Here is a 17,409-nt window from a genome sequence, read left to right on the forward strand (position 1 = left end):
TTATCTGGCTTCAGTCAATGCTGAAGAAACTTGGGGTAATACAGGTGCAAGCTCCTTGTTTATGGTGTGATAATCTTGGTGCTACTTATCTCTCTGCCAATCCAGTTTTTCATGCCAGAACAAAGCATATTGAGATAGACTTCCACTTTGTAAGAGAACGTGTTGCTAACAAACAGTTGGATGTTCGTTTTATTCATTCTGGAGATCAGATTGCAGATGGCTTCACCAAGGCATTGCCCACACAAAGCTTTGAGAAATTCAGGCGTAATCTCAACTTGGTCAAGTTGTGATTAAGGGGGTGTGTTGAAATATATCTCATGTGGCCCTAGGCGCATATATTGTTAGTTGGAGTTCTGGTTAAACTAAAGATAGATTAGTATCTACTTAAACTACTTCCTCTCTATCTCCTAATCCCTTGTACTCCAAGTCATGTATGCGATCATGGGATATGCCCCATCTCTATCAATAAATACCATGCGGCCCTCTCACGAGAGGGTAGAACACTTCCCATCGTTTTCTACATGCTTGTTTTCTACATGCTTGCCATGAAAATTCAAGGATAATTGAAGTCTAGATAGACGATAGATGTATCCGTGCAACGCATAAACAAGGTGATGGTCTCAGTCGATCGGCCATGCAATGAATAAGCAAGGTGATGGTCTCAGTCGGCCGTCGGCCCTCAGCTCGGCGCCCTGGTACGATCACTCGTCTCTGCCGTCCAGCGCGGCCGCGCCTTGCCTATAGCGCCTGTCGTAGAACCATGCGTACACGCCCAGCTGGATGGCCGCGGACCCAATGCCAACCCAGTTGGGAAACTGGGCGTAGTCACATAAGAAACAAAGGAACAACGATTAGTCCCATGTGTTTAAGATTGCCATAATTATCAAGATGGTATATATAGTAGCCAGCATCCGGCAACATGAATGTATATACTAACAAATTAAGCAAACGCGCACACAATTATTGGTTTGGAGCTAGGTGATCAGTCGTTCGTTCATTACCCCCATGTACAAGTCCTGGATGATGCCGGTGTAGATGGTCCAGAAGATCCCGTTGGCGAGTGCGGCCAGCATCACCCTCAGCACCATAACCTCCAGCACATTGTTGTCACAGATCGCTGCCCACTGAAACGAGTATGCATGGAGCGGTGTTAATTCCATCGCTAGCTAGCTCACTGTAAGAATCAGACCAAGCACGTCTAATGATCGATCGATGTTTACATACCAGCTGTCTTGCACTCCCCAAATACATGATGCAGCCAGTGACAATGCCGACCCTGCCCAAGACCGTCTTCCTCTCGGCATTGGTGGGAAAGCTCTGGAAGATGATACCGGCGGCGGAGGCGACGATGAGCAACAGTAACAGGACAGTGCATGAGATGGTGAAGCGGTCGATAGACGCGCGGATGAACACGTAGAGGTAGTAGAGCTGGAAACAGACGCCGACGCCGTTGATGAGGATCACCAGCCAGGCATCCTTGTCTGTGACGAAGCCATACAGCAGCCAGACCAGGCAGTTGAGCAGCACCGCCAGGTACAGGTCCGCCTTCTGCTGGCCGATATCTCCTGCCTCCTTGATCGCCTGAATGGTGTTGCTGGAGATCGAGCATACACGTACACAAGCAAGTGATCATCAGTTCCAAAACAAGCTACAGTTAACTAGGGACCGGCCGGATTTGCTTTTCTGTGCTTACGATGGTGAGTAGAAGAGGAAGCCCGTAGCCAAAGATCCGAGGAATAAGAACACCCAGCCAACCACTCTGGTAATGGTATCCCCTCCCCCGTCGGTCTCCATGGCCTGCAGTTTCAAGTTAACAAGATTCTATTAATTTCCTGAGACCTTTCTTCCGTTGTTCAGAGATACCACAGAATAAAAGAGAGTCTAGACGCGAGAAAAACAAGAAGACGATTGAGAAGAGGAAACACAGATGATCTTTCTTGGCCAAATATAAGGGCTCGATCGATTCAGTATTCACAGTCACAGCCAAACGACCTTGCCCAAAGAACAGCAAGCATGCACGGTTAGCAAAGACAAGTGCAAGAGAAGATCAATCAGAATTCAGAAGCCTAGCCACGGATCCAAGGGCAAAGAAAACCTTGCAGCCACTGCGCACAGCCGACAACACACAACACACATCTCTTCTCTTCTACGAAAGGCATCGATGAGGTAAAACCAGAGATCCCCTTTCTGTTTGTGTGCAACGATGAAGACCAGAAATATATATATATATATATATATATATATATATATATATATATATATATATATAAAGAGAGAGAGAGAGAGAGAAAGAGAGAGAGGAGTCGATTGAATGCTCGAGAAAAACAAGAAGAGGATCAACAAGAGGAAACGCAGATGATCCAACAAGAGAGGACAGAAGGCACAAGTTGCAGACACAAAATCGATTGAAGCAAAGGATCTACAGAATCGGCCTCCGAAAGCACCCGTACGAGCCGATCAGCGAAGAACAACGGCAAACAAACTCGCCACACGAGGAAGCGGAGCCCATCTGCGAAGAAGAGCCGCAAGAAACTCAAGAAAAACCTTGTAGGGTCCTGCAAACAGAGCACGTACAGATCCGACGACCAAATTAAGGAACCGCGACAAGTGCAAGAAAGCTCTTGCAGCAAGGAAGGAAGAGAAAATCGGCCTCCGATGGGCCAGATCTGGAACAACTGCAAGAACAAGTGCAAAAAGGGGGGAAGAACACGTACGTCGTCTTCCTGCTGCGGCAGGGGAGAAAGAAGGAGGGGGTTTAGGTTGGGGAAGAAGAAATGGAGGGAGGTGGAGGGGTTTGGTCAGGTGAGGGTCACGTACGTACTACTCGGCTGGCTGGCTGGCTCTGCGCAGCGACGCAAAAAGCAGAAGAGCTGCCTCCACTCGCTCTTTGTTACTTCTACGCTGACTGGTGGCCCCAGCTAAGTCCAGAGAGAGAGAGAGAGAGAGAGAGAGCGTCGGTCTACCCACGTACGTAGGGTATCTGCCCATTTCTCTGTTCACTTTTCTTTTTCTTTTCAGGTGACGGTGATAAAGCACAATGGATCAATCCCATGGGATGGACCCGAATAATCACAGGGCAAGACGTTTAATTAGCTCATTTAACCACCAAGAACTATTGTCTCCAATGCTATACATCCACAAGCGAACCGATATTATCATTTTTCTTGTCACCATAACGTTTATCTCCAAGAAATGATTTCGAATCCCATCGGGAGCGAATATCGGATTCCTCACCAGGGTGTGCTTCTTCTATAAAAATATGTCCTGACTGCTGGTGCCTATGGATGTCTTTTTTGGCGCACCACACCGCCACCTCTCTTCCGGCGTACGTGTGTAATCATTAGAGACAAAGCTACAACTCCATCGAATAGATCAGGGCGACCTGAATAAACCTCTCTTCCGTCCTCCTCCACCGGTTATGTTGGCGTGAGATTGTGGGAATGCCCTGATCTATTCGATGGAGTTGTAGCTTTGTCTAATTTGGTGCATTAAGGTAGATTTTAGTTGTTTGTTTCTTCGGCACTCGGGGCGCTGGTGGCGGCGCCGAACAATAAAGTCTTCTCTAGCAACGCCTAGCTGATGGTGGTTGTGGTGTCGATCCATCGAATATGGTTTCCTGGGTTCTCTCTTTGCGGTGGCTTCATGTTACGATGCAATCTGTGGCGGTGTTTATGGATTGATGGTGTATTTTCCTGCGGTCTGTCTGTAAGGTTATAGTTTGCATGTTTTTGGCGCGCCGATGGTAGATTCCTTTGTTATTTGGCCCTTTGGCCTCATCTTTGTCACATATGTGCAGCTCTGGCTTTCTCATGGGCCTGTTACAAATAATAAGGTTTAGCTCTTCGTTATGCAGCTCTTTCGTCTGTGATGGCTTCTTCTCGCAAAAACTAACACGATCATGGATTTTCAGCTGCACACGGTGACACACCATTGACAAGTTTAGAAGAGCAAAGACAATCGGCCCTAGAGCCATCAAAGTAATTTCATAATTTTTCAGAGTATTTATTTTTCAGAGAGTATTTATACCATCGGTTTGGTTAAGAAATTCAAATTGCAAGTATAACCACGCTTATACAGTGTTGTATTCAAATCTGGGAGGCTTTTACATTGAAGAGGAATCAACGTCTCTGACAACATCTGACCAATCCAACCGATACGAAACGGAATGGAAATTTTGCGTGGTTTGGCTTCACATGGCGGGCCCCAACCGCATGCAGGATGACCTATGATGCTTCGAATGGAGTCAGACCAAACACAGGCGAAAGCAAAAAGCACCGTAGATGTACCTTGTTTTTTTAGAGTTAATACCACTATTAGTATGTAAACTTGTAGTGGTGGGAACAAAATCATACAAGAATTTAAAAACCCCATAAAAGTAGTCCAACAACTTAGAATTCGGTTAAATCTGATGGCGCCTTTTGTTTATACAGTAGTGATATTTTTTGTTTCACTCTTTATCTTTGGATTCTTATCTAATGACTCAAGACAGAATCCTGGACGCGAGGAGTAAAAATTCAGGTTTTTTTTTTCTTATTGGATTTGTTTCGTACATTTATGTATGAGAAAATCCGGGGGTCAAAATTCTTTCCAATTCGAAAGTCCCAAATGATCCAAAGGAGCGGAAAGAGAGGGATCGAACCTTCGGTACAAAAAAATTTATACAACGGATTAGCAATTCGCCGCTTTAGTCCACTCAACTTGTAGTGGTGGGAACAAAATCATACAAGAATTTAAAAACGCCATAAAAGTAGTCCAACAACTTAGAATTCGGTTAAATCTGACGGCGCTTTTTGTTTATACAGTAGTGATATTTTTTTGTTTCACTCTTTATCTTTGGATTCTTATCTAATGACCCAAGACGGAATCCTGGACGCGAGGAGTAAAAATTCAGGGTTTTTTTTCTTATTGGATTTGTTTCGTATATTTATGTATGAGAAAATCCGGGGGTCAAAATTCTTTCCAATTCGAAAGTCTCAAATGATCCAAAGGAGCGGAAAGAGAGGGATCGGACCTTCGGTACAAAAAAAATTGTACAACGGATTAGCAATTCGCCGCTTTAGTCCACTCAACTTGTAGTGGTGGGAACAAAATCATACAAGAATTTAAAAACGCCATAAAAGTAGTCCAACAACTTAGAATTCTTTTAAATCTGACGGCTCACCGTTAATTGCGTGTTACTACGAGCTGAGAGATTCAAACTTGGGACCTCGTGCCGAACACACAAGCGCGATAACCAGCCCTACCAACCATTTTCTATGTCCGCACTACAAGTAAACGGACCTACTTCCTCCATTCCAAAATATAATGCGCCCGCGTTTCCTGAGGTCTAACTTTGACCATAAATTTAACCAACAAGACCGATTGCGGCGGGAGAAAAAATTATATAATTGAAAACTTCTTTCGAATACGAATTCACTGATATAACTATTGCTCCCGCCGCAATCGGTCTTGCTAGTTAAATTTACGGTCAAAGTTAAAATACGGGGATAGAGAAAGCACTACATTGTGGAATGGAGAGAGTATTAACTTTGGTGACGAAGATGAAAAAAGAAATCGACTGTAAAAATAGCTGGGTCAGGCCTTCCAACCCGATACCTCAGGTATGCTCTTCCACGGCAGTACCAAGAGAACACGAATCTCTTCAGGGTACTTGGGTGGTGTGCTTGATTTTCTTTACTGAAACTGTTATACTCCCTTTATTTTTAAATATAAGTTCTTTTAGAGCATATACAGCTGAATTTGATAAATTCAACCACTCAAACGCCCGCGGATGTGTCCGGACACGCCTTAAAAAATGCATTTCAAATCTGGATACCTCAAATTAGAAACCTCAAATCCATATTATTACATGCAACGTGAAACCTAATCTAAGTGCCTCAAATCCATATTATTACATGCAACGTGAAACCTAATCTAGGCGGAGGTCGCCCGGTTCCGCTTCCCGCTCGCCCGTCTTCGCCGTGGCCATGTCTGGCGGCTGGTTGCGCTCTTTAGAGTGTTGGGCCGGCCGCCGACAAGGTAGAGTAGGGCATGGGACACGAGCCGGCTCACGGGACTCGAGGCGCCGCCATCTCCCATGCCCTACTCTTCCTCATCGGAGCCCGAAACCCGAACGATGCCAGTGGACGTCAGGTCGATGTCGGATCCGTCCTGGGACGAGCCACGGACGTCCACCACGGCGCGGTTGCAGTGCCCTGACTGATGGGCCATACGGGGCGCCGGAGAATGCGACTCCGCCCCGCCGACGGCCACCGCCGCAAGGGTTGCCACCGTTTCCCGCGCCTGCTGCCTTGCACGGTGGGCACACCGTGCCATGGACTCGTCAGACGAGGCCCATGGTGCATCACCATGCTCCGCGCGCCAACGGAGGGATTGCATGTCCACCAGGGCGTTCGGACGCCAGATGGACCACACAGCCTCCGGCGAGGCAGCTACGGCTGGCCTAGCGCCGGATCCATGCGCCATTTGTGCGGACACAATGGATTCCCGATGGAAGGAGTCTGAGCGTTGCCTCGCACGGGCCTCCTCTCAAGACTGGCGGAGCGCAAGCTCAACGGACATCTCCTCCGTGGGGCCGCGTGGGATGATCTCGGGATCGACGGATCTGGAGGTGAAGAATTCGGATCCGCTGCCCGCCATGTCGGAGACGGACAGAAAGAGCCGGAGACAAGCTTGGGCATCTGGAGCATCTCAGCAAGCCGGAGACAAGCTTGAGATGCTCTTAGATATTTCAATATTTATCACATACGAGTGCATATAGACATATTTATGGACAGATTTAGACTATTCATGGACATATGTAGACACTGTTTTGCTACATGAACATGATATTTGGAGTCTATTGTTTTTCACAGCCCTTGTTTTTTTGTGCTATATGTTGTTGTATGTTATTTTCACCTATGTAGTTGTTTTTATCCGCTTCTTTGCCTCTCATTTTGGAATCTCTTTGTACTATGGGCGACACTACGCGTCGGTAGGCTAGTCTTTCTAAAAGATCCGCCACTTCCACAGTCCAGCGGCACGAATCTTTCCTTATCATTGCAACTAAGATATCATTGCAAAATCCTTCTTTGTAACAGACTATATATTGTAAAAACATTTGCAAACATAGTTTTTGTTACCTAGTTATTTTTTATTCTTTTTTTTTTTTGCAATATGGGTGTTATTGCGGAACGACTTCTGCATCATAGATGATGTTGCAGAATTTTTTTTCATCTTAATTTTTTTTGGAACATAGGTGCTGCTGCGAAAGGACTTCTACAACACAAACGACGTGGCAGAAAAATTGTTAAGGTGACAGTGGCACGCGTCGCGCGCGGATTGAGTCAGGAGAATTGCTACCGCGGCTTTGGAACCGATCAAGACGAAATACTCCAGGGTCGGCAACATTTAGCGTGTTGCAACCAGATGTTTTGCAACACCTATGTTGCATTAAGATGTACACTGCGGTCCGATGGGACTTTTATATGGCGGTTGCACGAGTGGCGGAACGCTACACGTGATCGGCCCGCTGATTCCAATCATTTCCCTTGTACTGTTTATTTGAATGAAAGAAATACGTAGCAGAGTCCTGATGTTTCCCTCAACAAATGTATGTTTATTTTAGTAATTAATACTAGTATTGAAGTAATGCTTGTTGTCACGCGCGGAAAAAGCAGGAAAAGCAAAGCATAGGTCTCGGGTTCGAAGCCCCCCTCAGCTCTAAATTTTCTATTTCTTTCTTCATCTCTGTAATAGTTGATAGGATATTTCCTACCTCATCAACGTACATGCAGTCTTTAGATCTGCTGGTTATCATGCGCGTGCCCCTTGCACTATCTCTCAGGTTCGAGTCTTCCCGTACCAGATTTTTATTTCCCTGTATCTCTTTCTCGGCCCCACCGACAAGCAGGTCCCCCGCAAACAGAGAGAGAGAGAGCTGCAGTTAACAGGCAGTTAACGGTGTGCCGTCAGATTTAACAGAAATGTGGCAAAATGTTCTGTTAAGCAAGTTGAAGACTACTTTTATGGGTTTTTTTTAAGTTTTTGTATGATTTTGTTCCCACCACTACAAGTTTATATACTAATAGTGGTATTAACTCTTTTTTTAGATGCACCTCGGTTGTTTTCCTTTCCATGTTGTCTTTCTTTCACCGAACCAGTAGTCTCCAGGAGGCATTCTGTTCTCTCTCTCTCTCTCTCTCTCTCCCTCCCTCCCCCCTCTCTCTGTCGTCCCCCCCCCCTCCTCCCTCTTCGCTGGTTGTGTCGATGGTACAATGCAAGGAAGTTTCGATTTGTAGCTATAGCTTTCTTGAATGAGTAGTGCTTTTTTCGCGAATATAGATTTCCCTGATATGAGATGTTTAGATAGGTTTTCTTGTCCATTGTTTCGGACTCCTCGGTGGTATGATGATGATACACATTAAAGTATTCTCTAGTGGTGCGTCGTTGGTGGTGGCGGTGCGTCGGTCCGACGAGTAAGGGCTCTTTGAGCCTCTTCATCTCGATGATGTGGCCTGCATCGGCTTCCACATATTTTCCTGTCACTCGTTCTGGCCACGGGTCAGTGAGATTATGGTTGGAAGGGTTCGTTGCCGCAACGGGGACAACTAATTCCCGTTTGTTCCACTGGCCTCATCTTCGTCATGTTAGTGCGGCCTCCGGCTCCAACACGTGTCTTAGTGGCACTTTCGCCATCACTATTCTCTAAAAGATATGGGGCTCGCGAAATGCTACCATCTTCAGGAATGATCTTCACCCATCCTCCGTCACCATTAGAACATTGTATTTGATTTTACTCTTCGGTGATTTAGATTCTCCAAGCCTACACAAAAGGTTGTTGTTCTGTCTTGGTGGCAATACCCTGCGTTGCGCTCAACGCATCTCTGTAAGGCTGGTCATAATGGGGAGTAACTTATACTAGTGTCATGCATATGACACTAGTCTAAGTTACTACCTCCATAATGCAAAGTAACATAATAGTAGTGTTATAGACGAGTTCATTTATTAGCTTGTAGACTCATCTTTTTTCGGGAAGCGCTATGTTACAGTAACATATTATATTACTCTAAACACCTCTCTCATCATTAACTACATGCCACATAAGCAAAAATTTCTTGAAGTGCGTTATGTTACTACTTAAGTTACTCCCACTATGACTAGCCTAACAATTTGCCGTGATGGTTCCTTGGGTAATGCATACAGGTAAGGACCCCCACCCCCGTTGACTGTTCAAAAAAAGAGGTATTGATGACTTTCCGTCTGCGGTAAACAATGACATGCTAGCTTCAGCGTCACAATGTTGGCATGCGCGAAGGGATTAAATGGTCGACCCCTTAAGATCTCCATTTATATTTTATATAAAAAAGGATCTCCATTTATTTTCTATAGTTTTAGGGGTATTTGTAAAGCTGGTTTGATTAATAGAGCGAGATACATTTTTCATACAAAAATAAAATTTTCAAATTTGGAAGTATAATCACGCCTGATGCAACGTTGTGCTCAACTCTTTTTTTTAGAATCACCGGGGAAGGAGTCCCTCCACCTGAATATTTTACTTAAAGTGGCCATTATGCCAGGAGAGTGATCCAGTTTATAAGGGAAACCAGATCGAAAACCTAAACAAGTTGACCAGAAGCAACTACGAAAATCAGCGAAGAACACCAGAAGCAAACTTCAATTAAAAGAGGGCGAGCCAACTACGGAAAGCAAATGAAAAGCCGCGTCCGGCACCTAGTCTAGTCTTCATGTCTTCTCACCAGCGCGGAGCTAAGTGCTGCCACTAGGACGTGGGCGGGAGCCCCCGAGGCCCGAGGGCGGCACTCCTGAGACGCCGGTGTGTGTACAGCCCCACTCATTATTACGTGAGAGTGTCACGGGCAGAGAACTTCACAGGCACGGAGCCTTGCTTCACAGGCGCTGAGCCTTGCTTCATGGGTAGAACTTCCAGAGGTGCTGGATGTTCTAGGCGTTCTGGATGGGTACCCCGTCCTGTGTCTCCAGGCGCGCAGCGCCAGGCCTGGAGACATGGACGACCTTGAACAGGCCCTCCCGCATGGGTGAGAGCTTATGCAGCCCTTCCCTGGAGAGCACCCGCCTCAGGACGAGGTCACCCACCTCGAGCGTCCTGGAGCGGACGCTGCGACAGTGGTACCGCCGCAGCGCCTGCTGGTACCTTGCCGCCCGTAGTGCAGCTTCGCAGCGATGTTCCTCCCCCAGCACGAGGTCCATCCCCCGCGTGGCGTCCTGCTGCGTCTCATCAAACGCCAGGACCCATGCGGAGCGGTGCTTGACCTCGTGAGGGAGGGCCGCTTCTGCTCCGTAGATGAGGAAGAACGGGGTCTCGCCCGTGGGCTTGGTGGAGGTGGTGCGGATGGACCACAACATGGACTGCAGCTCGTCGTGTCAGCCCCTGCCGCAGGCTTCGAGCCTCTTCTTGAAGCTCTTGGTCTTGAGGCATCTCAGGACCTCCGCGTTGGCGCGTTCAGCTTGGCCATTGCTCCGGGGGTGCGCCACTGAAGCCTAGCAGATCTGCGTTCCAAGGTTACACTACAAAAAAAGACACATTCGTGATATTTTGGGCCGAACGAAAATCTTTTCTGTCATACTTATGACACTTCTATGACGATAATTGTGACAAAACCTGGTATCATCATAGATGTGGTGGGGTCCTACTTCTATGACAAAAAATCATGACAGAAAATGGGCTTTTCGTCCTGGGCGGGCCGAAGACGCAGCTGCATGACATTCTTTGGGCCGTCCATGACGTAAAAAACCGTGGTAGAAGCGAGGGCGCGGAAAATATCGAGGAGTCCCCGGTTACGATGGATGGTCGGGGGTCGAGCGATGCCCGTTTCTCTCGTATGTACACGCATGTGTGCAAGGCGTTTGGCTCTAACTGAACCCGAGCGAGGCGTTGGGATCTAACTGAACCCGAGCGATTGCACTGCAGGCTACACGTTATTGAACACGAGCAATCGATCGATGGCTGTTAACTGAACCCGATCGAGCGATTCCTTCACTACTGCTGATAACTGAAGCCGATCGATGCTGCCTCTGGATGAACAGTAAGCGTTGCCGGGGGGGTTGGATGAACAGTACCCTGATCGATCGAGCTGGTTGGGGCTGGATGAACAGGACCCCGTGGAGGGCAGGATGAACAGGACCACCCCGTGGAGGGCAGGATGAACAGTAGACGGTGGAGGGCAGGATGAACAGTAGCCCATGGAGGGGTGGTTGAACAGGATCCCGTGGAGAGGGCTGGTTGAACAGTAGCCGGTAGAGTAGCGCGCGGTGGAGGCTGGATGAACATGAGCCCGTGGATGAACAGTCGCAGGTGGAGGCTGGAGGAGGTCGACGGTGGATGAACAGTAGCCCATGGAGGTTGGAGGGGGTCGACAGTGGAGATGAACAGTATCCCGTGGAGTCCTATTTTGCGGTACGCCACACCCCTCCCGATGAATAGGACCCCCGTTTCGACCGTAGCGCTCCAACACAAGTCCCTTTCCTCTGTTTTGCGGTACGCCACACCCCCCGATCAACAGGACCCCTGTTTCGACCGTAGGAGGTCCGTTTCCTTCGTTTTGCAGTACGTCAGACCCCTCCCGATGAACAGGATCCCGTTTTGAACGTGGCCGGTCAAACACAAGGCCGTTTCCTCCGTTCTGCAGTACGCCCGGCCTCGTTTCCATCGACTGTTCCGTTCAAGCCCTCCCGATGAACACGATGACGCATTCCGTTCCTTCCCAGCCGGTTGGCTCCCCATGAACACGACGACGACGCTGTTTCTCTGTTTCGACCCAGCCATGTACACGAGCCCTGGCCGTACGTATGCGCGAGTAGGCGTTCGAGACCCCGCCCGTATGTACGTACGTGGCCGTATTTTATTTTTTGCACACCGGCCGCTGTACGTACGTGTACATGCTACGTGTGCGCCTCTACTACGACACATGTGCGCCTCTACATCGACCAGTATGTACATACACGTTCGCGACCAGAATGACAACGCTACGTACGCTTCGACCAGGTGGGTCCCGACTGTCAGGCACTTGCGTGCGAAGATGTACCTGGTGGGTCCCACCAGTCAAGGGGGTGAATCGGTTTTTTTGCCTGGACGCACTTCCTTGCGTGTGAAGATGTAACTGGTGGGTCCCCGCAGTTAGGGGGAAACGTGTTTTTTCGCGAAATACGGTGGCCCGTCTGGTGGGTCCCCGCCGTCAAGTGGAGGAATAATTATTTTGCGCGTAATAAGGAGGCACTTCCTTGCTGCGGCCGTGGACCCAGCTGTCAGCCTCTCCACGTACAGTTCACGTCCGATGGAAGCCGTTCCTTGACCACATTGACCATGCCGCGCTGAGAGCACCAGGGCGGTGGACGACGGCGAGGCCTAGGAAGGGGACGACGCGGAGCCGGGGAAGACGCGGCAGTGGATGCCCACGCGTAAAGAAGTACGAGGGTTCACTGGTTCACTGCGGTGTGAGGATGCCGTCGCCGCAGAATAACAGGGGGTGTGGGTGAGTAGAGGGATGGCCTGGCCAACGGTAGGAATAGTAGAGGGCGGTGAGGCCTCCGCGGTAGCACAACAGGCCACGGGAGGCAAGAGCATGCAACACGACCGACGCTGCTTTGGGTGGCTGGAGCAACAAGACCAGAGGTTGAAGAAGCACTACGGCCGTTGGATGGACATCATACGGTCACTAGAGCTAGAATCGTTCATATTGACTAAGTTGATAAAGCACTCCGTCCCCGTCAACTTAGTAGGCCCACAAGTCAGCCTCCCACCAAGGTGGGTCCCAACTAGCAGGGGGGTATTCATTTTTTTGTGCGTAATAAGGAGGCACTTCCTTGTGTGCGAAGATATAGCTGGTGGGTCCGACCTATCAGCGGTGGGAACATTTTTTTCACGAAATACAGAGACCCTTCCGGTGGGTCCCAGTTGTCAGGTGGAGGAATCATTATTTTGCGCGTAATAAGGAGGCATTTCCTTGCGTGCGGCTGTGGATCCAGCTGTCAACCTCTCCACGCACAGTCTACTTACGATGGTGTCGTTCCTTGACCACGTTGACCACTCTGCGCCGAGTGCATCCAAGGTGGTGGACGACGGCGAGGCCCCAGATAGCAACGAGCCAGAGATGGGGACGCGGGAGTAGAGTCACAGACGGAGAGGTGTACGAGGGTTAACTGGTTCTGGTACGGTGTGGTTCGGCAGTTGGTGGAGAAGAACAGGAGGTGTGGAGGGGTGGAGGAATGGCCTGGCCAACGGTGGAGTAGCGCTTCACAGCGAAGCGTGCTAAGCAGAGCTGCTAGCAGCAGGATGCGGGAGCAGGTGGTCCCGATGGCGCTGGAGGAAGAAGACGAGAGATTGAAGATGAATGTCGGTCGTTGGATGTAAATCCAACTGCTAACGATGTCAGAATCATTTGTTGACTAAGTTGACAAAGACTTGCATTGGCTTCGGCCTATTGGCCCACATTTCAGCCTCAAAAAATGTGGCACGTATTCAACCCATTTTTCAGAATTTACCGTCTTTTTTGTGGGGTAGAATTTACAGTCCATTTGATCTTTTTTTTGAATTACAGTCCATTAGCTGGGCTGGGTGAACAAATAATGTAGCGTCCATGTGGCCTATTTATGTTTTTCCTAAAAAATTACAGGCCATTTGCACTTTCTTGAAATACACAATTTTGCTGGGCTGATTCTAATTATAATGTTGGGGTGGGCGCAGCAATGTTATCAAAAAATAAACAGGGGCTAAGCATTTTGTTATATATATATATTTAAATAATAAGTGATTTATTATTACATTGGTCCTTAAATCTTACCAAGTTTTTGTACACAATCACCAGGATTTTCGTTGCCAAAAAAATCCAGGATTTTATTGTTAAGAAATTATTTTTATAAGTTAACAAGATATGGGATATTGTTTTCTTACATATGTAAGTATCTGTTAAATATATGATGACAATAACAATAATATATAATAACATATAAAATAATTTAAATATATATAATATAGTTAGAAGGGAAATATAAGTTGGACCAGACGTTCCTATTCTTATGTAGAAAAATAGAACAGACCTCTGTGTTTTCTTAAAAAAAACATAAATTGGGCTGTCGATGTTTCAAAAAAAATAAAACCTCGGATGAGAGGTCCATAGGCCGGTCGATACATGACGGCCCTCCAAAAAATACAAACAAACTTATGGACCTCCCATCCGAGGTCGTGGGCTGCGCATGTTAAAAAAGAAAGCCTAGACGGGGCAACCCAAAACCCAGCTGATACTTGCTGCCCCAGTGATAATAAATGATACCTGCCAGCTCCCCAGCTTCGTTGTGAATTTATCTCCTATAATAACTACGTTGAAGTACCTAAAAAATGTAACTATGTTGACAAACTCGTGGGCCCCAACGCCAGTATAGTATTAGAAGGAAGTATTTTTTTGATGAGGCACTTGCTTGCGTACGGCCATAGACTTGGTGGGTCCCGACTGTCAGCTTTTCCACGTACAGTCCTCTCCAGATTCCTCTCGTTTGTTCAGCATGTTCACAACGACAGACAGCGGCGTCGCGGCGAGCGCACAAAGGCACGGGAGGAGATCCGACAACCTGAGGAAGTGCCTTATTAGTAACGAAACAACTGAACTAGCCCATTGGCCGAGTGACACTACCCGACAGCTGTTCCGCCCGGGTTCGATTCCACCTGTGCAGAGAAAATATCTCCAAAATTTTTGCCTATGCCTTTATTGACATGTGGGTCCCAATTGTCATCTACGCACACCATGCCCTACACTTGCCAAAACTCCGTCCCTCGTTTTCTCTGTTTTTCGCACACTCTACATTGTGTGGGCATTTTGAAAATATCATATCTTTTTGATTGTGCATCATATGAAGATGTGCTATGCATGAATGTTGATCAGCATGATGTTAACTGGTTGATAGTTTCAGTTTCGACCATGAATAAAACTTCCAGCATGATGTTAACACTGTTTGAAAAGGCCGTGTTAATATAAATGCTTTGCCTCTGAAAGTTGCAATTTCTTATCTGAAACTGAACTTGGAGTTTCTTACTGAAATTGAAACTTGCAGTTTCTTCTCTGAGAATCATGTCTGCACTTTTATACTCCTATGAAACTACATTTTTAAGTGCTAAAAATAGATCTCTAGAATTGGTGCTTCTTTCAGAAAAGAGTACACCCCTAGAAAACTGCCAATATAAGTTGCTAGTATTTTTTAAGTCTAAACTACTAGTATTTGGTTAGAGGATTTGCTGCCGAGAAAGATCCGTCCACAGTGAGCGCCACACATCCCACTGATGGTGGGGGATGCCAATGCTTAGATGGAGCAGGGTTGGTGTCGGTAATTTTTACTTGGCACCTCGCACTCTGCATATATGCCGCTTCCATCCATACATTTGTGCAGTTCCACCAAAATGTAGCTGAATAACCCTGTTTGCATAGATAATGAAAAGGCGTGATTAGATTATAGTGGCACTAGTTGATGAAACATACATTAATAAATAGAAGAAAATATTACATCATACTGGAAATCGACCCAAGTCTCCCCGATACACCTTCTGCCAGTGATGAACATCAGTGTACAGCGGTAGTACAAGGAGGGCCCTTGAGACATTCAAATCTCTATTTTTATGCAGATCAACTAAAATTAAGCACCCCAGTTTGCAGAAACACTTAAACATTAACGATGTGACTAGTTGATGAAACATACATTAACAAAGAGAAGCACTTTCTTTATCTACATTGGAAATGAAATGATAGAGAGGACACTTGCTCTATTTTAACTGTATTATTACTTCATTTTATCAATGACACTAGGGTCGAGCAGGTGGAAAACGAGGTGTACCGTGCGTCGCAAGGATGAAGGCCGGGGGTGCTTAGACTGGGATGCTGAAGCTGGCTCTTTCAGTCCCTATCTTCCCCCTGATGTTTTTGTGGTAGCATTTGGGTTGTAATCCAAACTTGGTCGAGCTGGTGCTGCGCCCCCCTACCTGCCTAGCTTATGTGGCGAACTTGTCTCCTGCTAGTACTCAGTCCGTTCTAGTAGTAGTTGCATAACTGCCCGTTTACACTGAGATGTTGTCGGATAATGGTTCTCTATGGTTGGGTTTCTTTAATGAAATCAGAGGGAACCCCCTCTTTCGATATATAAAAAAACAGTGGCACTAGCGGTGACAAAACATTGCCTCAAATTAAAAGTGCCACTGGATTAAGGTGCAAAATAATAACATTACTGCTTTATCATGGCATTGCCAAAACAGTAGCACAAGAGCAGGATCAACATGCAGGATCTTTGGCAAACGGTCAGACCAAAAAGGAACATACCTCGTGATGGGAACCATATCTGCAGTCAACGCCATCGTAGAAGGGATGACACCAGTCACCAACATGGATGATTCAATTCATGGGACATTTTGGTGCAGTTCACCTAAAATGAAGCAATGTCCCATGAGCTAGCATCTTCTTCTTCTTCTTTTTTTAAGAAAAGGGCTCCAGCCCCGGTTCCATTTCCATCAGAAAACGAAACCCACAGAGCTTCTTCATCAATTGCAATAAAATTGAGCAACATCAAGGTTGGTCGTGAAGCTCCTGGAGAGTAGGCGGACCAGGGCAGTTGCATCTCTAACGAAAATAAGCAACTTATCTTAATGGGAAATTTAGCAGGACATGAAAAAAGTGCCATTGATTCATATTACTGGAGGCATTACATTGAAAACAACATTGGTTTAACGTGTCCTTACTTTTAACAGTGCGTCTGCTACATTTTACTAGTGGCATTACATAAGAGCGGCTCGGGGCAACAAACATCAGAAGAGGATATCTGGGTTGGTCCCATTTTTGTTCGGTATTGATACGTCTCCGTCGTATCTACTTTTCCAAACACTTTTGCCCTTGTTTTGGACTCTAACTTGCATGATTTGAATGGAACTAACCCGGACTGACGCTGTTTTCAGCAGAATTGCCATGGTGTTATTTATGTGCAGAAACAAAAGTTCTCTGAATGACCTGAAACTTCATAGAACGTCTATTTGGAAATAATAAAAATCCTTGCAAAATATGAAGACCAGGGGGCCCACACCCTAGGCACGAGGGTGGGGGGCGCGCCTGCCCCCCTAGGGCACGCGCCCCTACCTCGTGGGCCCCTGGAGCTCCTCCGACCTCAACTCCAACTCTATATATTTGGTTTCGGAGAGAAAAAATCAGAGAGAAGGATTCATCGCGTTTTACGATACGGAGCCGCCGCCAAGCCCTAAAACCTTCTGGGAGGGCTGATCTGGAGTCCGTTCGGGGCTCCGGAGAGGGGAATCCGTCGCCATCGTCATCATCAACCATCCTCCATCACCAATTTCATGATGCTCACCGCCGTGCGTGAGTAATTCCATCGTAGGCTTGCTGGACGGTGATGGGTTGGATGAGA

The 17,409-nt window shown here is 47.1% G+C and overlaps 1 protein-coding gene across 1 annotated transcript; it reads right to left on the reverse strand.

Moving 5' to 3' along the window:
* Positions 1-551: 551 nt before the first annotated feature.
* Positions 552-2,839, reverse strand: LOC125532222 (bidirectional sugar transporter SWEET6b-like). The gene is made up of 5 exons (XM_048696362.2): positions 2,715-2,839; positions 1,694-1,797; positions 1,225-1,594; positions 1,002-1,124; positions 552-815 (listed from the first exon to the last, which is right to left on the reverse strand). Exons 2-5 carry the CDS (start codon positions 1,792-1,794, stop codon positions 702-704), a joined length of 708 nt encoding a protein of 235 aa, XP_048552319.1. The 5' UTR covers positions 1,795-1,797; positions 2,715-2,839; the 3' UTR covers positions 552-701.
* Positions 2,840-17,409: the final 14,570 nt, after the last annotated feature.

Source organism: Triticum urartu, chromosome 3A (assembly GCF_056163025.1).
Source record: "Triticum urartu cultivar PI428250 chromosome 3A, HENAU_Tu73, whole genome shotgun sequence".
NCBI classification, from domain to species: Eukaryota; Viridiplantae; Streptophyta; class Magnoliopsida; order Poales; family Poaceae; genus Triticum; species Triticum urartu.